Source organism: Musca domestica, unplaced genomic scaffold, assembly GCF_030504385.1.
Source record: "Musca domestica strain aabys unplaced genomic scaffold, Musca_domestica.polishedcontigs.V.1.1 34, whole genome shotgun sequence".
Classification (NCBI taxonomy): domain Eukaryota; kingdom Metazoa; phylum Arthropoda; class Insecta; order Diptera; family Muscidae; genus Musca; species Musca domestica.
This window is the reverse complement of record NW_026712313.1, coordinates 2,973,802-2,998,037: the sequence shown is the minus strand read 5'-3', so window position 1 is coordinate 2,998,037 and position 24,236 is coordinate 2,973,802. Positions and strand designations below refer to the sequence as shown.

General features: G+C 33.4%; 1 protein-coding gene across 8 annotated transcripts in view; it reads right to left on the bottom strand.

Moving 5' to 3' along the window:
* Positions 1 to 24,236, bottom strand: part of LOC101888892 (GTPase-activating protein skywalker) — a 220,359-nt gene that overhangs the window by 32,396 nt on the left and 163,727 nt on the right. For all 8 annotated transcript variants that reach the window (XM_059125646.1, XM_059125639.1, XM_059125644.1 and 5 more), the window contains 2 exons: positions 7,074 to 7,276; positions 6,802 to 7,006 (listed from right to left, as the gene is read on the bottom strand). In XM_059125646.1, coding sequence (XP_058981629.1) covers positions 6,802 to 7,006; positions 7,074 to 7,276 — 408 coding nt within the window. The remainder of the gene's footprint in view (positions 1 to 6,801; positions 7,007 to 7,073; positions 7,277 to 24,236) is intronic.

Here is a 24,236-nt window from a genome sequence, read left to right as displayed (position 1 = left end):
ATTACTTTTATTTCTAATACATTATTATTTGTTTAATATATTTATACGAGAGAGAGAAAAAAATCGGTATGTACACATTGTATTTACTTTGGAATTTTATTTTCACCTTTATACTAATTACCCAATGACGGTCTGACTGACTGGCTGGCTGACTAAATAAACTGATTTCAAATGCAAATGACTGATGAATATGTGAGAAAGCAACAACAACAACGGCAACAGAAAACCTCGTCCTATGCGTCCACAAGATTTTTCATAGCCAAAGAAAATCAAATGAAAAAAATCAACAACAAAAAACTATGCAAATACAAAATGTTAAATAAATATAAACAAAAAAAGCAAATGGCAGTATCAACTGAACTGAAAAAAACAAACTAAATAAAATAACCTAAACATATTTAGCGGTAGCATGAGGGGCAGGAGAGATGGTGGGTGGTGGAGGGTGGGGAGCATCCACAACAAATGTATAAACAAATCAAATCTAAATTTAATTTATGAAAATAAACAAGAAAAAGGCAGCAACAACAACAATTTATACAGTTGTTTCAATCTTTCGCGCTCTCTTTCTCTTATCGCTCACACACACATTATCATGTGTGCAACAGCAGAGGGGACAATGACAATGTAGTGGTGCGGGGTGCTGATGTTTAAATGCAAATATTCAAAATATTACATTTCTCATATACCCATAATTCTTTGTTGAGATAATGGCTGGCTCACGTGCCGTTCGAAAATGAATGACGAAGACATGCATATCATCGGCAAGTTAAACAGAATTGAAATCTAATTTTTAAAATGGCACCCAATCGATTTAAATCAATAATTGTTTTTTAAGAATGGCGTATGAGAATTAAGATTTTAAAATACTAATACGCCACATTGTTATCGAATTTATATTACTCATACGACAAGGGGTTATGGACCATAGGTATCTTTTGAAAATATTGAAATTGTGTGGGCGCTATAAAAAATCAATTTAAATCAATACTGATTTAAAAAATAACGTATGAGTATTATGATTTTAAATTACGAATACGCCACATTGTTATCAAATCAATATTACTCATACGACAAGGGCTCATAAAAACATAAGTATCTTTTGAAAATATTGAATTTGTGTGGACTCTATAAAAAATCTAGGACGGAAATCCTCCCTAAGTTGGCAATGATTCCCCAGAGTTCTTATTTCACTTAAATTATCACTTGAATGTTTAAGATGGAAAATTACGTAGTCACATGCCCCCCAGTGTTAATATTTGACAAATTGTGGGGCGTGATCCCGCTACTTGCGTTATGATATACAACAGGTTTTTGTTTTATGCCTTTAAGACCCAAGACAATGCCAGTTGGATTGTTTTCAGTTTTTATTTTTAGAAACTTTTTCTATTTTTAAGCGTCATACAATTTTATAAAGGCAATATTTGTTAAATACATCCAATAAAAGAAGTGATACCCAGTTGGCTATACCACGTGACAAATATATTGTGAGTGCCTGTATACAAAATTATAATACTTCATATATATGTCATGGGGTGCAAAATGAATGGTACGGTCGTCATTCATATCTTGAAATTATTGCAGACTCCATAAGGGAGGGAAATAAAAGAGCTGTAAAATAACCGACTGACTAAGAATTAAGGCCCAGACGAAACGGCTAAAACTAGAATCATGAAAATTTGCAGGAGGGTCAGGCTTGATGTGTAGACTGGGTTTTTGGAAATTCGTACTAAAAGGGTACGATAAGTACTAAAATGTATAAAAAATTGAATAATTTGTATTGAACAAACGGAATGATGAAATGAGAATTCTGAAATTTGGAATGTGTCACTGATGGAGTACAGAGTAAATATTTCAAAGGGTATTGAACTTACAAGTTGTGCAGGAAGGTCAGTTTTTGTGCGTGGGCTTGTGATAAGGCTGGGTTTTTGGAAATTCATACTAAAAAGGTCTAAAATGTACGAAAATCACTTAAGTGTAAATGTAGTGGAACGAGCTATAATTTTAAAATGTTGAATGAGAGTCACTGACGATGTGCAGGATAGATATACAGAAAGGTTTTGGAAAATCGAATTTTAAGATCTTGCAGGAGTTTCGACCATGGTGCGTAGGCATGTGATTAGGCTGGGTTTTCAGAAATTTGTATAAAACTGTACAAAAAGGACTAAAATTTACTAAGAATTAAATACTTTGTATTGGACAATCGGAATGAGCTAGAATTCTGAAATTTGGTATGAGTCACTAATGGAGTGCAATTTACAGAGGTTTTTTTTAAGAAATTCGAACCATACGGGTTTAAAAAGTTCTAAACTTCTAAAATGGATAGAACTAAAAACTTGGAATTTGGAATGAAAATCGTGGTTAGAATGTTAGTTTGATATTTTAAGGGAGGTTTGAAAATGCTATTATACCACAAGCGCACGAAAAGTACTAAATAGTACTACATTTGGTACAAATTGGTTTAGGGTGAACGGATGAAGCTGGCATTTTGAAGTTTTGTATTGGGGTCCCTGTGGATGGTTGGTATGTGATAAAGAGGTGGTTTTGGAAATGGGTACTGCACGTGCACGAATAGTACTAAATAGTACTATATTTGGTATTGGATGAACAAATAGTGCTTGAAATCTGAAATTTGATTTAAGGTCGCTGTTTATATGTGGCCTGAACATATGATGGTGGTTTTGAAATATGATATTAATGCGTAGTCTGGACATAAGGAAGTGGTTTCGGAAATGTGTACGAAAAGTTCATAATAGTACTATATTAGGTACATTTTGGAATTAGGTGAACAACTAGTGCTTGAGATCTGAAATTTGCTTTACGGCCTGGACATATGTTCTATAATTGGGATAAGCATTTAACATTTTTACGAAAAGTACTGAAGGGATAAAAATACATTTCTGAAATTTGATATAGGTGGCAGTGTTGGTGTCTCTGGTTAAGATATAGAGTTGGTTTCAAAAGTGCGTCCAATATTTGTAAGAAAAGTACTAAATGTTACCAAATTGGGTATTGGGTGAAGAGATAGGGCTGGAATCATCAAATTTAACATTGAGGTCTTCAGTTGGTATCTGGAATTGAGATATTGAGGTAGCTTTGGGAAAAGTACTAAATATTACTAACTTTGGTATTGGGTAAAGGGATAGAGTTGAAATCCTGAAATTTAATATGGATGTCACTGTTGGTGTTCGTGGTTGAGAGGAGCCGGTTTTCGATATATATACTAAATTATACTAAATGGTACTAAATTTTGCAAAGGGGAAAATTAAAGGACTGAAATCCTAAAATTTCCAAATATCAAGGCCATATGCCTACAGAGGGTATATATCATTTGATACGGTCAAAACGATCCTCACCGAAATAATGGTTTTAGACTCTAGATCTCTTTGGAACTAAGTTCAGCGCATTAAATTTTGCAAATCTCAATATTTGCATACGTGTTATGTCAGTTGCGAAAGTGGACATTATCGATCCACTCCTTTAGGTATCTCCCCCACAAAGGGTCTACTTTTTGAATAATTATAAATCATATAAAATGTAAAATAAGAGTCAGATTGTCTTCAAATTTCGCACATATAAATATTTCTAGATCGGCTGTGAAGAACTGTTAGAACGGACAACTCCTTCTAGTACCTCCCCTAAAAAAAATAGTTTACAATTTTGAAAAACGCGAAATAAACATTTTACTTTCTTTAAATTATACTTGTCGCATAATTTCTAACAACACAAGATCTGGTGTGAAGATGGGATATATCGGTATACTCCTTCTCTTACCTCCTCTACAAAGGAGGAGATCTCCCTACCATAAATAAGATGTGAATATGGAACTTATTTGCCCAATAATTCAGGTTCCCCAAAAAAAGTTAAAATTTTGGATTTTCTTAAAATTTTGGACCTTCCGATATTTTTATCACTATATCTTCTACTTCAGGCATATTTTAATATTTTCGAAAATAATTTTGTCAAACTTAGATCGAGCTCGAAGTCAGGTCGTATTCGCACATTACAATATTTCTCTAAATATAAGATCGACACTGGGAAGGGGTATATGGGCCCATTTATTTTGCTACCTCTCCTACAACAAAAGGCCTTATCAAAGCTTATTTTATCTTTTAAAAACCTTAAAAATACCTTTTTTTATTGAACGTATTCCCTCCCCTGAGTTCCATTCCAATATCCATTACAAAATAAAATTTGTTTTGCATGTAGGTGTAAACTAATTGTTCCAACAAAAGGACGACACAACACTTGTGTTTTTTTCCGGCTGATGTCATTTTTCATCATCAACTCGTGCTTGTGTTGACACTTCCATTTTTAACCACCAGCCGTGGGAGTGTCAATTGTCAACCGGGCGCAAGGTGTCGTCTGCAATTGTTCTAATTGTTTAATCACAAGTCACAATAAGGATGTTTATCTTTTTCTATTTTTTAATGGCAATTGTATAATTTATTTAACAAAAAAAAAAAAAGAGAAAATGTATCTCTATCTTGATAGCAAAACAGAATGGTTTTCAAGTTTTAAAAATAAAACTAAGCTAAATATAGACGTCATATAAACAGGCATTGGCGTAATTAATTCATTAGTGCTGTATAAACACACAGCGGTGAATGTTATTAACAATTATAAAAATATTGCAGTGAGAGTATATTTAAATATCTTTTCTTTATTTTTATAAATTTTCCACTTGTCTATAATAAACAAATGAAGATAGGAACAGCGGAGTGCAACTGCTGTGTTTGAACAATTAAAACGGGAAGAGAGAGTTGTCAAACAAAAAAAAAAAATATTTTGACAAGAAATATATATTTTAAAAATTTTTGATGAAAGTAAACAATTATAACAACAATTGGCAAATTATTTATAGACAATATTTAATGTACTTTCATCAAATTTTATTTAAAAAATTATTTTAAACAAAATTCAACACGAAGAGATAGAAGACATGTCTAATACACATATAAGAACTTTGACAGGTCTTTGACAGTATAGAGGCCTTTCATAGACCTTCAACAGTAACAGATCTAAGGCAGTCTTCTTCAGATAAAATACTCTTGAAAGGATTTCTAGAGATCGAAGAATTGAATCAGTTGAGAAAAGGTCTCTCAGGTGTTATCTATAGGGAAGAACTTTAGTAGGAATTCTTCGAATATAAGATATTTAATGGTACTTCCAACGATAGAAGACATTGTGTTCCAGTTCCTCACTATAGAAGAGCTTTGTTTCCATAGAAACATAGCAGGCCTCAGCAATGATGCCTGAGGCATTTTTTTCTATAGAAAAAAATCTGGCTTCAGGAAAGGACGATTTTTTTCTATAGAAAAAAATCTGGCCTCAGCATTTGAGGCATTTTTTTTCTATAGAAAAAAATCAGGCCTCAGCATTTGAGGCATTTTTTTTCTATAGAAAAAAATCAGGCCTCAGCATTTGAGGCATGTTTTTTCTATAGAAAAAAATCAGGCCTCAGCATATGAGGCATGTTTCTTCTATAGAAAAAAATCAGGCCTCAGCATTTGAGGCATTTTTTTTCTATAGCAAAAAAAAATGGGAATCAGCATTTGAGGCATTTTTTTCTATAGAAAAAAATCAGTCCTCAGTTTCCTGTGGCCTTTTTTTTCTATAAAAAACCCCAGTCCTCAGATGCCTGAGGCATTTTTTTCTATAGATATAAATCAGGCCACAGTTCCCTCAGGCCTGAGTAAATGAGGAATTTTTTCTCTATAGAAAAAAATCTGGCCTCAGTAAATGATGAACTATTCCCTACAGAAAAAAGTGAGTCCTCAGTAAATGAGGCATTTTTTCTCTATAAAAAATAGGCCTCAGCACATAAGGCATATTTTTCTATAGAAAAAAAAACGGGAAAAAATTCAGGACTTTTTCAGGCTCCAACGGAATTTTAATAAGGACTTCTATAGAGAGCAGATGATTATAATATATGTTTTTGGCCAATACGAGCCGTAATCAAAAGAGATGAGCTATTTATAGGAGAAGTCTTCCTATAGAACACCAGGAAATAGAGAACAAGGTGGTTTTCTTATAGAACGCATGGAGGTCTTCTTAAATAAGTCCTGGAGCTCTTCTTATATAATACCGGGACGTCTTCTCATAGAAGACCAGGACGTCTTCTCATAAAAGACTAAGAGGTCTTCTTATAGAAAAAAAGACGTCTTCCTACAGAAGACCAATATGTCTTCCTATAGAAGACAAGGATGTCTTGTAGACCTGGGGGCATTATTATAGAAGACCATAGAAGACAAGGAGGTCTTCTTATTGAAGACCTGGAAGTCTTCTTATAGAAGACCAGGAGGTCTTCTTATAGAATATCAGGAGGTCTTCTTATAAAAGAACTGATAGTATTCTTATTGAAGACCTGGACGTTTTGTTTAAGAAGACCTGGAGGACTTCTTATAGAAGACCAGAAGGTCTTAATATAAAGGACCAGAAGTTCTTCTTATAGAAGACCAGGTGGTCTTCATATAGAAGACCAACAGGTCTTCTTTAAGAAGAACAGGAGGTGTTCTTATAGTAGACCAGCAGGTCTTCTTTAAGAAGAACAGGAGGTCTTCTTTAAGAAGAACAGGAGGTCTTCTTATAGAAGACCAGGAGGTCTTCTTATAGAAGACCAGGAGGTCTTCTTATAGAAGACCAGGAGGTCTTCCTATGGAAGACCAGGAGGTAGATTTAATAACTAATAACCATTCAAACGACATCAAATACAAAATTAAGATTTATTATAACGCTCATGAGCCCTCATTTTATCTTAAATTTCGAATTTTTAATAAATTTTCGTCCAAATTTCCAACTTACCCGACATAAAATGCAATAAGATCGATACAATTGGATACAATACTGGACTGTAAGTAATATCTGGACAATCATAGCCCAATACATTAACAATACGATCGGCTACCGCTCGACCGGTGCGTGTTAAATGATAGGGCAGGCAATGGGTTGCATCAACAAATGCTGGTAACATAATGGGCTTCTCCGACAGTTCTGTGGTACCGAAAACCTGGGGAGGAACAGAAAAATAAAAAATTAGAATTTTCGAAGCTTTTTTTTCGATATCTTAAACTTACCTGATGAACCATCTCCCAATAGAAACCCTCAACCATTTGTGGCTTGGTATTGTGCTGGGCACACAGTGCCGGCCATAGCTGGGATCTAATGGGCGAATTGATGGGCCATGAGTTTTCCCGTAAAATACTTTTCACTTCACGTTTTTTGCCCTGATCCAGCAGCTGTTTGATTTCGGTAAAGGAACGCAGTGCCGGTTCTTTGCCTGGAAAATGAGAGAGAGAAATATTAGTTATGGAGAAAAATTAATGGAGAGTAAGGAAGCTCGTTATAGAGAAAATTTGTGAGAATTGTAAATATTAAAATCCCTATAAAAAATGGGGGTAATATCGACCCATTTATTAAAAATTTTTTGAGATCGAAAGTGTTTTGGGAATTTTAATTGGACTTCTTAATTAAAGACTTCTGAAGATTTCTGAATTAAAGACTTTTTAATTTGTAAATTTGATTTCCAACCACTATAACCTTCAGGACCTATTATAGACTTATCCCATAACAACCGATTAATAAATATTTTTTTATTTATTTTATTCATTTATTTAATTATTTATTTTTTTTTTTGTCTAGGAATTTTTATCCCGCTCATTACCCTGCGAAAATATTGTTAAAAAATATTTACAATTCTATCCTTAATTCTTGAAATCCTATTAGAATATAAATAAGTTTTAAATTGACTGAGAACCACCTTAACCAGTGTACTCAAGCTTTGACACCCTACCCCTCTCCAAAACCCAACCTAGCCCAATAAGAAGTCATATTACCCTCCGTCATATTGTTGTTTTCTAATTCCTCTCTTATGTATATAGCTTTAGCTTAGGTTGTTGCTTTTTTTATAGCATCGGTATGTACGTGATTTGTGGTTATATGCTTCTTAATCGCTCAAAGATAACAATTTTATTTTTTTATTGCACTACTCTACAAAAGCGATTAACGTTCCCCACACACAAAAAGAGCGCACAACTCATATGGGGCTTTCACATGGGGTTCTAGGGGTCTGGGGGTCTTATCAGTCGCATTGTGTTTTTATAGATTTCATTTGTTCTACATTCAATGTCTATCTCTTCAACACTCTGTTTCAAAATTGTTGTGATTTGTTTTTCGTTCATTCTTCAGGTCGTCGTCGTCGTTCAGAAGTTATCTATGCTCGTCTCGTGACGCAGTCGAACTCATCAACTGAAGCAAAAATTCCAAACAATCAACAGTTGTTGTTGTTGCTGCTATTGTTCTTTCGTGTCTAACAGCTGTTAAGATTAAATGTTTACGTTCAATTCGATAATCACTTTTGGAAGATAATCACCGATTTTTTTGATGTTGCGCACGGGGTTCTTAAAATCTGATTGGCATCATAGATTTCAATTTGTTCAGGGGTAAGGCAAACAATAATGTGCATGCTAAGGTGTGAATGTTTTTGAACTATAAAAAGTTAAATGTTTTTCGGGTAAAAAAGCTATTGAAATTTTTTTCAAATTCAAAATTAAAATTTAAGTAAAATAGTTTGTACATACATTCCTGTAGGGCGGATTGTATTTATAATAATCATACGACCTCAAGTGCATTTTGAAGGCAAAATTTTTTATAAAAACTTTTCTATTTTAGAAATATTTAAAAAAAGTAAAAGAAACTTGGCCAGAAACGGATGATTGCTCTTTGCAGAAGAACAAATCAATTATACGCCCTCCGAAATCGATTGGTTGAAGTAGTACCATACGTCCTGATGAAGTATATAAATAACAATCATACGCCCCAACAGCGTTTTTTTATTTTTTATAAAGAAAATCCGTCGCCAGGAAACAACGACAGATTTGTATCGGTAATAATTTTTACCAATCGGTCCCCAAAAACCGAAAAATTAAAATAACTCATCCGCCTTGATGCAGTGTATTAATAATAGTCATACGACCCATAGGGCGTTTTAAACACTGGTTATCATATAAAAATGTTATATATTTTTTGAAAAACCCCGTCCTCTAAATATGAACATTTCATTTCTACCAAATTTTAATGTCACATATTTTCTGACCCAAGTCTTATATCTATAGTAAATAAATGGCCACATTTTTCCAAAAATACAGGCCTGCGTTTTGGTATAGCCCTCACATGAATACATTCCCTGATTTCAGCTTTTTCCGGAGTCTTGGCCACATTTGTCAATTGATTTAGTCCTTATTTGGTATTTTTGTTTCTAGAGGGTTTGAAAACCTCTTCGCAGAAATCGATGTATTCGAAGTAGTGCCCGTGTTAAGATACCCCCTCATTTTACCTATTTCGATGGTCTTGACCATATTATCCAATCGATTTGGCTAAAATTTGTTTAAGCTACTTTGTGGGAAGAAAACCATCTTACAAAAAAATGTCAACATCAATATATATTTCGGTATAATCGCTACATAACCACAGTATTAACCACAAGTCTTAAAAGTTTATATTTTGAAAATCCAAGTCTTTTTTCTGAAAGACGTCGAAGAACATTCGTTAACAAGTCTACACGGGGAAAGTCCCTTAACAATATTCTCAAAACATATCTCCCTGAAAGGCTTTGAAGAAATAATTTCAGAAATTAGGCCTTTAGAACTGTTTAAAAAAGATTAAGAATGGTAGTACAAACGTCTGCAAAAAAATAATGAAAATTCACCATTTTTTCGCTGAGAGCATCCCCAAAATGTTTGAGAATAGGGACTTTTTATACCCTCAGCCATGTGGCAATATGTGCCTCATCGAAATATCACTTTAGACCCAAGGTCTCATTGAACCAAATCCGTTTCAGGATATTTGGACTCGATCTAGAGACGTCCGTCCGTCCGTCCGTCTATCTCTCTGACTGTCTGGCACCATCCAAAGAAGAGAGTATCCGATTTGGTCCAAACTTGGTTCATCGTAATATTATTATCAAACTTAGATCGAGTTCAGAGATGTGTAACATCGATCCACTCTTTCTGATACCTATCCCACACAAAGGGTCAAAATTTTGAATGTCCATGAAACTCATAAAACGTCAAATTAACACCCGATTCCATTCAGGCTTGACAGATTCCAATATTTCTATTAATACAAGATCTGTTATAAATATGGTAGAGATCTGACCATTCGCTCAGGTACCTCCCCCTCTAAGGGTAAAAAAAGAAACAAAATATTAAAATGTTTACACTGTTTTTGATCCAAAGATTCCTTAAAAATATTCTGATTTTATTTATAACCCTGAAAGATATGCAGAAATATTCTTCCAAAATCTACGACTATAGCCTTGAAAGGTCTGGCTTTTTTAAATATGCACACAATTTTCCTGAAAAGCTTCAAAAATACACAAATGCATTAAGAAATATATACTTTGGATGTCTAAGTATTCTGCCCTGAAAGACGTAGAAAAATATTCTTTTTACAATACATGTTATATGCCCAGAAATATCTTGAAATATATTTTAAAGAAATAATTTTAGAGAATTTGGAATATTCTTCAAAATCCAAAATATTTGAAAAAGTTCTGCGGAAAATTTCTTAAAATATCCATGAGCAATTGTCTGAAAACCCCTTAAAAAATATTCTTAAAATACTCATGATTGTTGGTTTATTATATACCCAATTATTGACCGGAAGGTCCTTAAAAAATGTTTATTTTAAACAATACAATATTTCAATGCACGATTTTTGATCCGAAAATATCGCAAAAAAATATATTCCCAAAAAGAAATAATTATTTGGCTGAGTGACCTCAATAATTGTCTTAATATCCACAATTATTAGTCCCCTAAAAGGATGTTTAAAAGTGTAATCTTTACCAATGAAAGATTCCTTTAAAATACTCATAAAAAATCACAAGTCATAGTCCGAAAGTTTCTTTTAAAAAAAATCTACCAAAATACCTTATTATAGCTATTCTGAAATCTTGTACTAAAATCCAAAACGATTCTCAATTCTGAAATCTTCAACCATTTAGAAAATTTTCCATAATTTTCCTAAACCACGATAAAAAAATATTCTTCAAAAATTTACATGTAGTCTACAAAATCCTTGAAAAATTTGAAAAAAAAATCAAAATTTCTTAAGAAGAAACATCTTGAAAATATTGACAATAAATCTTGGTTTATTGTCCTCGAAATGGTGAAAAAATATTCTTTAAAAAAATCACGCATAAGGACGGGAAAGTTACGAAGAAAATGTCTCAATAAATCTACGATTTTTGCTTGAGAGGTCTTTTTTAAAATTCAATAAAAACCCGAAAAGCCTTGAAACCGTTTAAGATATACACTAAAAAAATATATTTATTTTATTTTTTATTTTTTTGTTATATATTTTTTTTTGAAAATATCAAAAATCTGCAAAAAAAATAAAAATTCCACTGAAAATTATAACCATTTAGCACCTTGCATTTGTTTATGTGTTTATTGGCCATCATAAATTCTCTGATACTTTAATGATTGCAATTATTATTCAATTAACAATGGGGTTTGAGAAGGAGGTGCTCTTATCAAAATTTGAAAATCACAAGAACGCAAGCACAAATAAAGTTGTATTGCGGCAGGCGAGAGAGGGTGTGGAAAGAAGCGGGGACCATCTAGGCATATGACTTGATTTACGTGGGAAAGTAAAAAAATAAACAAGTTAAAAAGCAGTAAGTTCGGCCGGGCCGAACTTTTAATACCCTCCACCATTTACAACGAATTTGGAAATTTTCAAAAAAATAAAATCCTTAAAAAATTCTGTTAAAATTTTAAAAATACCGAATGTTGGGGTCTATACGACGTGGACATACATATGCATTGTTTGTCATAAGCCATTACCATATTCAAATTCGAAACTGGACCCGCACCGACAATTTTCTGTCACAGACTGTAGTTCCCATAACGAACTTCAAATATCAAATTTTAAACAATTCCGGTTAATAATGTCGCTAAAATCATCAAAATACCGAACATAGCGAGGTGCCGTTATATGGGGGCTATACGAAGACGTGGACCTGCACAGACAATTTTCAGTCTAAGGGTGTAGAATCCATTTGGAACTTAAAATACCAAATTTGAAACAATTCCAGTGAATAATGTCGCTAAAATCATCAAAATACCGAATAAAGAGAGGTACAGTTATATTGGGGCTATACGAAGACGTGGACCTGCAAAGACAATTTTCTGTCTTAGGGTGTAGTATCCATTTGGAACTTCAAATACCAGATTTGAAACAATTCCCGTGAATAATGTCGCTAAAATCATCAAAATACCGAATATCGGGAGGTACCGTTATATGGGGGCTATACGAAGACATAGACTTGCACAGACAATTTTCTATCTTAGGGTGTAGTATCCATTTGGAACTTCAAATACCAAATTTGAAACAATTCCGGTGAATAACGTCGCTAAAATCATCAAAATACCGAATATAGGGAGGTACCGTTATATTGGGGCTATACGAAGACGTGGACCTGCAAAGACAATTTTCTGTCTTAGGGTGTAGTATCCATTTGGAACTTCAAATACCAGATTTGAAACAATTCCCGTGAATAATGTCGCTAAAATCATCAAAATACCGAATATCGGGAGGTACCGTTATATGGGGGCTATACGAAGACATAGACTTGCACAGATAATTTTCTATCTTAGGGTGTAGTATCCATTTGGAACTTAAAATACCAAATTTGAAACAATTCCGGTGAATAACGTCGCTAAAATCATCAAAATACCGAAAATCTGGAGGTAGCGTTATATGGGAGCTATATGAAAACGTGGACCTACATGGCCCATTTACGAACTTAACCTGCCTACTGGAAAAATAAACATGTGTGCAAAATTTTAGCCATCTATCTCAATTTATTCGAAAGATAGCGTGATTACAACAGACAGACAGACAGACGGACAGACAGACGGACAGACAGACAGACAGACAGACAGACGGACATCGCTAAATCGACTTAGAATTTTACGCTGATCAAGAATATATATACTTTGTTGGGTCTGACATGAGTATTTCGAGGAGTTACAAACGGAATGACAAAGTTAATATACCCTCCATAGTATGGTGGAGGGTATAAAAAGAGAAAAATATAAACAATGAATGGCAGCAATGGGATTGGAAATTGTTTGGGTAAAAAGTTTTGTGAGTTTGTCAGATTTGAATTAAATTTAAAGAGTATTAATGGAAATTTTATAGAAAACATGGATGAGTGTGTCGTATGAGTATTTAGAGTACACATACGCAAGGTGGTTCTTAATTGTTTTTGCTTATGGCACACTAGGGCCATGATGCTTAAGAATGATACACGTAAAGTTTTTTCTCGAATTTATGAAACATAAATGAAACCCAAACAGTATTTGAAATCTTTCTATATAAAATGTAAATATATTTTTTATATTATACAATTAGAGAGGACATTATGTTGTATAAGTAATGACAGCACACATACGCCACAAATACCTTAATAATTATTACTCATACCCCACCATGGCCATGATAGTAGTGTGCTTATGGGGATGTTGGGAATTCACCACGATTTATCACGGCAAATTCTATTGGGGATGTTGATTTGGGTAAATTCACCACGGTGAATTTTAATGGGGATGTTGTCTTGGGAATTGTACCACGGCAAATTCTATTGGGGATGTTGATTGGGGGAAATTCAGCACGGTGAAATATATTGGGGATGTTGTCTTTTGAAATGTACCACGGTGAAATATATTGGGGATGTTGTCTTTTGAAATGTACCACGGTGAATTATATTGGGGATGTTGTCGTTTGAATTGTACCACGGCAAATTATATTGGGGATGTTGTCTTTTGAATTGTACCACGTCAAATTTTATTGGGGCTGTTGGCGTTGGTGTTGCTAGTTTTAATATGAACTACTAGATGGCGCTAAGTTTAGCGCAGACACAATCCAAAACTGTGTATGGGATGGTGAAATTTCAAGTTTTAATATTCACCACTAGCAGAGACACCCTCCGAAAAAAAAAAAATGTATTATGATCATATCGAGTGGGACTAAAGAGATTCACCATGTGAGAAGTGAATATAAGTAAGAGGTAAGTATCGAAGAAAATCATTTTATCTAGATGGCTCTCAGAATGCTTTTATATAGTCAACATGTTGATTACTGCAGTCAAATGTGCTTATTAATTTATTTGAAAACATATATTTCAAGAAATCGACTTCAATAAATGTGATATATTATAGAAGAGTTTCAATTGACAAATATGCTGCAATTATTGATATTTCAGGGGTTTTAAGAAAAACGATAACGAAGTCGAGTGGGTTGAACACGAAAATCAGCATGTTGGCTATGCAAAACATGATGAGATAAAAAGACAAAACTAACTTTTCGTTGTACTTGTTTTAATTTGTCTATAATTTTAGCGACTCAAAAATGTTCAGTTATTCCCATCGAAACGATATAGGCGACATCTAACGGTGAGTTCCATCCATACTATCCATAAATTATGTTGTAGCATAGACACACTCCAAAACTATTGAAATATGATCATATCGAATGGGGCTAGAGAGATCCACCATATGAGAAGTGAATATAGCAGAGACAAATTTGGTTAGTATCATAGTCAACAAGAAGATGTGTGTTCTATTATTTTGTCCAGATGGCTCTCCAGTCATTTCCCTCGAAACGATATAGGCGACATCTAACCACCAATTAATGTTGTAGCATATACACACTAAAAAAATGCTGCTGTAGCCAATCAAAGCAAATTCTTCTTGTGTGGACAGGCATTTTGATACATTATATCGATCGCTTTTTGATAGTTTTGTCGATGAAGAATTTGTTTACATTATGTAGCAATTTGAGAGAATTGAAACTGAAAGAGTTTCATGACAAACCCTGCATCAATTCGGTATTGAAGATTGAAGGGATTTGAAGAAGGAAACACCATTGTTTACATTAACTAACAATTGGATTTCTGTGAAATGGATATGAGAATTTGGGGGGAAGCGTTGTTGCAGAGTTTCATGACAAATTCTGCTTCAATCACAGAATTTCTATTTGTTTACAAAATGTAGTCAATAATGTATTGATTGGATTGGAAGAAATTTCAGTACTCAACAAGTCACAGATTAATAAGCATCGTTTCTTAATATTCTTAAAAAAGTTTTTATAATGTCTCAAAAAATTTGTTGGTCATGCAGCCTTTATTACAAGGAAAAAAATGAATTTGTGAAACATATGAAAAAGCATTGTATGTTTTGTGATGTTTTATGTGAAAGTGTAAACGATTTAGAATTGCACTTAGAGAACCATCATGGAGATGAGCATGTAATGAAACAAAATCGAGATCAACAACAAGAAAAACTAAAGCAGCAGCATGAAAATAAATCAGCTGTGAAGGTGGAAAAGTTTTGTGGTGATTGTGATAAAATTGTGAATAATATACGATCACACGTTCGTAGCGAAGAACATCGATCCACCGTGAGAAAAAATCTGGATTCTGACATAAAAATTGTTAAAAGTGCATTTAACAAAAATATACTCAGCTATGAGATACAAAACAATAAAGACATTTTGTACCCGATCGATTTTCTTAATGCTTCAAAAGAATTAATAATTAAAACCTTGAAAAATGAGTTAAACGGTAAAACGCTCATAAAATTTAATATGGAACTCCAAGGACTGTATGTGAAACCAAACAATGAAAAAGATGGACCTTCAACTTCCAAAGAGTTAACTATTGAAAATATATTTAATCATATTTCAAAAACAACGCTATTAACCCTGGGAGATGATTTGGAAGAGGTCGTTTTCAACCACTGTGTGGAAATTATAGCTAAATCAGAAGAGTTCCAAGAAAGAGGCTCTAATTGGGCCCTGGAGAAACTTTTAAAACTTGACATAAATGTGTTGAGAGCCAACTTAACACGTGGCTCACATTATATTCCAACTCCGAAATCATTAAGCAACAAGAAGGGTGCGTGCCTTAACATCAAAAACTATGATGACTTTTGTTTTAAGTGGTGTATGGTTGTTGCATTGGGGGAAACTGCATATGGAGATCCGAGTATAACCTCTTCATATAACGTAGACATACACCAAGATGTCATTATTCTGCAGTCTGGAATATCGCTAAATTTCGAACAATTAAATTTCCCATTGGGTCTTAAATATATAAAAAAATTTGAAATGAACAACCCAGAGATTAGCGTAAATGTTTTCGGTTATGAAAACAAGTCGGTCGTTGGTCCATATTACTTAACAAAGGAGACGAAAAGCAATCACATTAATTTAATATTGCTGCACAACGAAGAAAATTTCCATTACATTTTGGTTATGGATATGTCTTGGTAATTATAAACAAAACTTATCAATCAAAACCATATCATAATAATCATGTATTTGTTCTTTTTTTTTCAGTCTTATGCGGTCTCAATTCACAAGTCATAAGGAGAAAGGTTACTTTTGTTTTGGATGCCTGCAATGTTTCCACGATGAAAATAAATGTATGACTCACAAAAAGCAGTGTGGAAAAGTAGTCTGTGCCCTGCCGAACAAAAAAGAAGCCGTACTAAAGTTCGTCAATCACAAGAAAAAGGATAAGGTGCCTTTCGTTATTTATGCTGACTCCGAAAGTGTACTGGAAGACGTGCAGGAAGATGAGAACAATGGGGCGAGTAAAAAAACGGAAAAGGTAAAGAAGCATATTCCATGTGCTTTTAGTTATTTTATTAAATGTAGTTTTAATGAAAATTTAAATAAGTTATTTATATATAGTGGTCCCGACGCAGCAAATGTTTTTCTGAAAGAACTAATTCAGGATTGTAAATTTTTGTATGATAGTTACCTAACCAAAACGAAACCTATGAATACTCTAACCCCCGAAGAAGAGACAGCCTTTCTTAGGGATATCAATTGTCGTATATGTGGCGACATTTTAGGTAACGATAGGGTGAAAGATCATTGTCACTTAACGGGGCAATATCGAGGTGCGGTACATAACCATTGCAATCTGCAATATCATCTACCTAAATTTATTCCAATATATTTCCACAATTTTTCTTCGTACGACTGTCACCTCTTCTTTAAAGAGTTAGTTGAATTTGGAGGTGAAATAAGAGTCATACCTCAAAACAAAGAAAAATATATTTCAATGTCTTATTTCATTAATATGGATAACGAGTCAACCGACTCTAGTTCTTTAAAAAGTACAGTTGTTGTAGGAGAAGAAGAAGATTCGAGTGAGGAAGATGATGAGGAATTCCAGCAAGAAGAGGAAAGTGAGGGCAAAAAAGAGAAGAAAAAGAAAATGAATAGATTAGAGCATCGTTTCTTAGATAGTTTTCGATTTATGCCTACTAGTTTGGATAAATTAGCAAGGAATTTATCTCGAGATTCTTTTGTTGCTGTCAGATCTCATTTTCCTGATGATGAATCATTTGAACTTATGACTAGGAAAGGAGTATTTCCCTACGAATATATGTCATCATTTGAAAAATTGAAGGAGAAACAACTTCCCCCTATAGACCAATTTTATAATAAGTTGACCGATACTGAATGCTCGTCAGACGATTATAGGCATGCAACAAATGTTTGGTCACATTTTCGATGTCAAACTATGCAAGACTACATGGATTTGTACTTAAAAGCTGATGTCTTGCTTTTAGCAGACGTATTTGAAAATTTCAGGAGCTTATGTATGCGAATTCACGAACTGGACCCTTGTCAATATCTCACAGCACCATCTCTATCTTGGGATGCAATGCTACTATGTACTAAAGTCGAACTTGAGCTACTCAGAGATATAGACATGTACAATTTCTGCAAAAATGGTATTCGGGGAGGGCTTACCCAGTGCTCAAACAGACACTCGGTAGCAAATAATGAAGATGCTCCCAATTATAATAGTGCCAAACCAGAGGTAAATATCTATTATTTGGATGTAAATAATTTATATGGTACAGTTATGACTGAGTGTCTCCCTGAAAAAGATTTTAGATGGGTGGAGGGTTATGAAATGGAGAAATTCAATGATCCAGCTGTAATATTATCTATTCCTGACAACGCTCCTACTGGTTTTATTTTAGAGGTTGATATTGAATATCCACCGCACCTTCACGACAAACATAACGATTTACCTTTTTTGGCGGAGAAAAAGTGTGTTGAAGGCTCAAAAACTGAAAAACTGATTGCAGATTTTACTGACAAAACATCATACACCATACACTACAAATTACTTAAGCAATCTCTGAAACATGGACTAATTCTTAAGAAAGTCCATAGAGTTTTGGCTTTCACACAAAGCGCTTGGTTAGCTCCTTACATACTGAAGAATAATGAACATAGGGAAAAGGCTGAAAATGCCTTTGAAAAAGATTTTTTTAAATTATTGAATAACTCTTCATTCGGTAAGACAATGGAGAATATCGACAAAAGAAAAACTGTGAAAATTGTGACAATGTGGGTAGATGAGGCAAACCAAAGAAGAAGGAATGTTGCTAGTAAATTAATCTCGAAGCCAAATTTTCACAGCCTTTCGATATTCTCCGAAAATATGGTTGCTATTCAAATTAGGAATGTCAGAGTAAAATATGATAGACCATTGTACTTAGGGTTCTGCATATTAGATTTATCAAAGTGGGTGATGTATGATTTTCTGTATGATTTTCTAAAAGTGAAATTTGGTGAGGATTTTATTCTAAATTATATGGATACAGATTCGTTCATATTAACATTTTACGGACGGAATTTGTATTCCGAATTATCTTTAGATGAAATATTGGCTAGATTTGACACCTCAGGGTTTTCAAAAGAAAATAAATATAAACTTCCTCTAATTAATAAGAAAAAACTTGGCATGATGAAAGATGAGAATGACGGAAAAACAATGGTTGAATTTGTAGGCCTTCGTCCTAAAATGTATGCCATCAATGTAGTTGATAGCGAAGAATTAAAAAAATCTAAGGGAGTTAAAAAGTCGGTCCTAAAAAAGTATACTATAGATAAATATCGAGAATGTCTTTATAACAAAAAGGTTTTTTACGGTACCATGTTTTCGTTTAGGTCAAGGCAGCATACAATATATACAGACAAAATTACTAAAATATCGCTAAGCCATCAAGATGATAAACGATTTATTCTAGAGGATGGTATTCACACCTATGCTTGGGGCCACTATAGATTAAATAACCTTCATGAAACAAATGTAAATAACTCAAATGAATCTGTCTCAATGGACTTGGATTAAAATATAAATTTAATTATGATTTAAGTTTCAATATACAGATAAAAGAGCATAGTAATAATATTAATTTAATTGTCTTTATTCACTACAAATGTCATCATATTAATATTTTCTCGCAACACAAAATGTTTAATTTTTAAGTAAATATAAGTGTATTATATTTTAACTAGTCTTTAACTATTCTTATTATAAAATAAAACAAAATATTTTTGTTTATAAATTTATGTAAATTGCGTTTTATTGAAATATTCTTGCAAAGGTGAGTATAAAATAGATTATACTACTTTTCGTACAATTCCTGTTAATGGAACGTACTCGACCAGACGATCATGTATAATTAAACAGTACGCAGAAGTGTTTTGTGGAATTGGTTTATTGGTTTCAAATTGGATTTTTAAATCGATTGGTCCATTCTTAACAGCTTCGTTTTGATTGCTAATGTCAATAACGGCGATGGGCTTGTCTTTAAAACTTGCATATGTAAGAAGTGGTTGTGGCTCCCTCATGTAATATGATTGTTGAAACTTTGTATACATGTCATATAGTACTGCATAGCCATTTTCTTCGAACTTTACATTCAAATCATCGTAAGGATAGGTTTCAGAGTTCAAGTGAACTTTGATGTTTTTAAGTTCGCAATGTTCCAGCTTGTTGTCTTTTTCAAATATCAAAGCAACATATCGTGGTCTTTCATGATTGACAGACAATTTAACACTCCAACTGTGTTGTCTTCCACCAGCAAAAGTTGGATTAAAGTAGCAGTCCCAGCTGCGGAATGCTAAAGGCAACGCTTTTCCATCCTTAATAGTTTTCAAGAAGCTGATTTTTCTATAGTCTGATAATTGAATGTGTTGTACTTTCCATACAACATTTGTTATGGTGAGTTTAATTTCCTCCGTATCCATGGTTGAATAACACACATTTTTATCGTTGGCACTACGCAAAAGAATCAAGTCATGCTTGCTGTTGCAAATTACTTTATCAAAGTCCTCTGCGAACCCTAGTAGACGGTTTAAGGGTACACAAAAATTAAAGTATCCTACTGATAAATCATTATCAGCTTTCCATCCCGCTTTGCTCATAACCTTACTTTCGGATTCGCTTAGAGAAATCCAATTTTTAATTTCTGTAGTTATTCCTAGATAACGAGTACGATCAATTTCAACACCATTTAGTTCATAGCGAATTTCATCAAACATGTATCCCACACAATTATTTCTCAGTCTTGCATTTTGCGATACTTCTCCCTTGCTATTTTTCAAATTTCCTTCAATGAATAGATAACTCTCCGATGGAAGTATGTAAAGATCCTGATTTTGTATACTTATCCGAATTTCATCATTATTTTTAAATGATTGAATATATGGAACATAGCTGTGGTAGTCTCTCTTTACAATATTCTCATCCGAGAATGGACGCTCATTAATGTTAAGTATTTCAGACATTTGGTTTGACTTTAAGCTTAATAAGTTTTAAAAACTCTTTATTTTCCTTTGAAATTGTAGGTCTTGTCGGTTTGACAACTTTGTGTTGAATGTGTCTTGGTATTTGTTTATGATTGTATTTATTGTAGATAATCATGATTGCATTGGTCTTATATGAATACGTAGCGTGATTTCTTCCTCTCTAAAATTTATAAAGCGACCTTCTTGATCTACTATCTTTATCTCCAGACGACCGATTTCTTTGACGTTCACTGGTAAATAAATGAGATTCATTGGCCTCTCTACCAATTTATATCCCGGAGGAACATTAAGAGCAAATTCATGTAGAATATGCGTTGGCGACCCATTCATGAATGATCCAGTTACAATATTGCAGTGTATTTGTATGGCATTAACCTTTAAAATGTCGACTTGAAGGTTTGAAGTATGTTTTTTCCCAGATTCTAAGATTTTTTCGGTAAAACCAAAAAGCTTGCCTATAGATTTTTCTTTATCAAAGTAAATAGGATCATGAGAAGACATGATTTCTACTTTTAGCGTATTATTATTCGCCTTAATTTCAATGGATCTATTCTCGTGGATAGTTTTATATTCCGTTTCCAAGTAATTCGCAATATCTTGCAATTCATAGGATCCTATAGGTATTTTTATAATATTGTCTCCAATGTGAAAGAGATTGTTATCATTATCCACATTGGGTATTGAATTGTATGATTGGAAATCTATTAGGCAACACTCATAACTACTATTTCCCAATTCAATTGGGGGTAAATATGTTGAATGTAGAATTGGAGATTTACCGGACACAGTAAACGTTCTTGACATTGCAAAATTCTTTGTCGTAATAATTGAAACACAAAATATGCATACGTATATATGGGTTTTTATTTATTTAAATATATGCTTGTATATTGTATATCTACATATTAAGATTATATGATATGATTCTTATCTATCCATGAATTATGTTTGTCTGAGAATCCCAGCCACTTAACCAAGACTTTATTACCTTTTGTTTTTAAAATTTTCTCAACTAAATACGTGTTGGGATATTTTGTGGGTAAAAGTTCTTCTTTGTAGAAACATCCTTGGATGGGATTTCCTTCATAGTCTTCTAATAAATAAGTAGCGGGGTTTGTTATTCTTATTGTTCTTATCTTGAATATTTCCGTAGTCCAATTTGGCGTGTATCCCTTTTCAAATTGATGTTTATATTTGCTAATGCGTACATGATCACCCACACGAAAGTTTTGTCTCCTAAAAATTTTTAAGTGGTTATAAGCAGATTGCAACAATGCCTTCTCATTCGATGAATTTACTTGAATAGGGGCCATTTTTATTGTTCGATGAGGTGTTTTATTGTATTGTTTAACCAATTCTCTATAAACGTCAATCCATAGATAATTCCCATTATAACTGAACTCCTTCCACATTAGCGACTTCAAAGTTCTATTAAAACGCTCAACAATTGAGGCCTTCAATACACTATATGTGGAGTAGTGGTTTATGGAATATTTCTGCATTAGTTTTTTAAAATCTGTGTTGAAAAATTCTTTTCCATCATCGGTTTGCAAATTTTTTGGAATTCTTCCTCTTTGTAAGATTTTTTCAAAAGCCATAGAAACATCCGTTGCCGTTTTTGTTTTAAGGGCTTCACACCATGCGAATTTCGAAAATGTATCGATGACAGTTAACAAAAATCGGAACCCCTTGTTTGCTTTTGAGTAACTGCCCATTTCAACTAAATCTGCTTGCCAGAGATCATCAATACCCTTTGTAATAACCCTTCGTCTAGGAAAGTTTTTTCGTGCTTGATGATGAAGTTCATTTACCAAACCCCGCTTTTCCATTGTTTTATTCGGTATGATATATTAAAGCTGGTGAGTTGAATGGAGCTTGCGATAAGGCTTTAAATATTTCGTTTTGTGAACGTTTGAGTTGTGATATTTCTTCTCTTAGGAAGGTGCACTCTTGAATGAATTTTTTCTTTAAAATTTCTTGAATGTGCTTGATTTGCGTATGTACGTATGCTTGGTTGACCGCATCCGCTCCTTCTGCTGGAGATGCAACATTCCTAATCTTTTTATTTTGCACGTTAAGGTTGTTATCTTCATCAATATTGACTCCCAATAATCTCGAAACATTTTCTCTCACTGCTATTGATTGATTTTTTTGATTGTAATGATGTCCAAACTTGTCAACAGTCATATGTTGTATGCTCCTTGAGAGTATTATTTAATATATTATATTTCCTTCTCGCAGTTCCTCGATAATAGAAACAATTTCATTAGTATGGTTATTGTTTCCGGCTTGTTGTGATGCCAACAACAGCTTTAATCGTTCTATCAATTCGTTGGGATCGTCCCAGTATATATAGTTGGGTTTACCAGGATTTATTGTCAGTAAGCCTTTGCCGCTGTGAGTATCCTCTATTATATTTTTTATTATTTTCTTATATTTTTGTCCCCTGTTGGACTTTGTTCGTCCATTAGATTCATAGTTTATTTTATGCGCATTTGTGTCTAATAATATTGTTTTGTAAATATCGAGTTCTGTATGATCATAGTTCTTGGGGTCTTGATAAAACAACAGTTCAAACAAACCGGGTGTTAATGCCCAATTTTTATTTCCAATCATAATCTTTTCATTGCTTATTTTGAGTGGTTGGTCCCCAAATCTCCATTCTCCATTGTTATCTTTGTGTGGACCATAGACTACATCTAGTTTTTTAATTTTCTTCAAGAATGATAGATTCATAGGTTCCTCATTGTTGGAATAAAATTTGTCGTCGTCTTGTGATGTATTAAAGGAATCGAAATTTTGTGTGTAATCTACTTTATGCTTTAACCCCTCCAATGCATTGGAATCTAACTTAACATCTGGTTTATAATTCTTAAGGGGTGTACTTGTAATAATAGAATCTCTGTACATTTCCATTTTCTCTTTCTTAGGCATAATCATTTTGGAAGTATTTTCAGTTGAAAGCTTTAGTAGTTTGTTTATTGGCTCCGTTATTGGTTTGAAAGTATTTTTCAATTCTGTAGTTTTAGCTTCTTCACCCATTTTAATGCTTTGAAATTTCTTTTTCAAGACATTTCTGGACTTAACAAGCCGTTTCAGCATTTCCTCCTCCATGGCTGTAGGTGCACTAATATAAATTAACATTTGCAAATACTTTAAATAATATTAAGGTTGAATAAATATATGAAAGCCTTTTCTGTATCTTCCAGAGTGAATTTCGTCATCCTTGGAAATCGTTAGAAATCCATACTTTTCCTTCCAGCATTCATGACAAATTTTTTTGAAATCTTCAAAACTAATGTCACATCCGACGTGATCATTAAATATATGTCTTAAATTCAGATCATCTTGTTTAAACACGATTATAAAATTCGCATTATCACGCAATAAATGTTTTGGTATACGTGTGTATGTTTGACACAAATAAAACGAATCAACATTCTTATGTCGCCCCATACTGAAGTAATTTTTAATGTTGTTTTGTTTATCGCATGCAACATCATCAAAAATCATGATTGAGTTTGGCTTTATTTCGTCCGTTT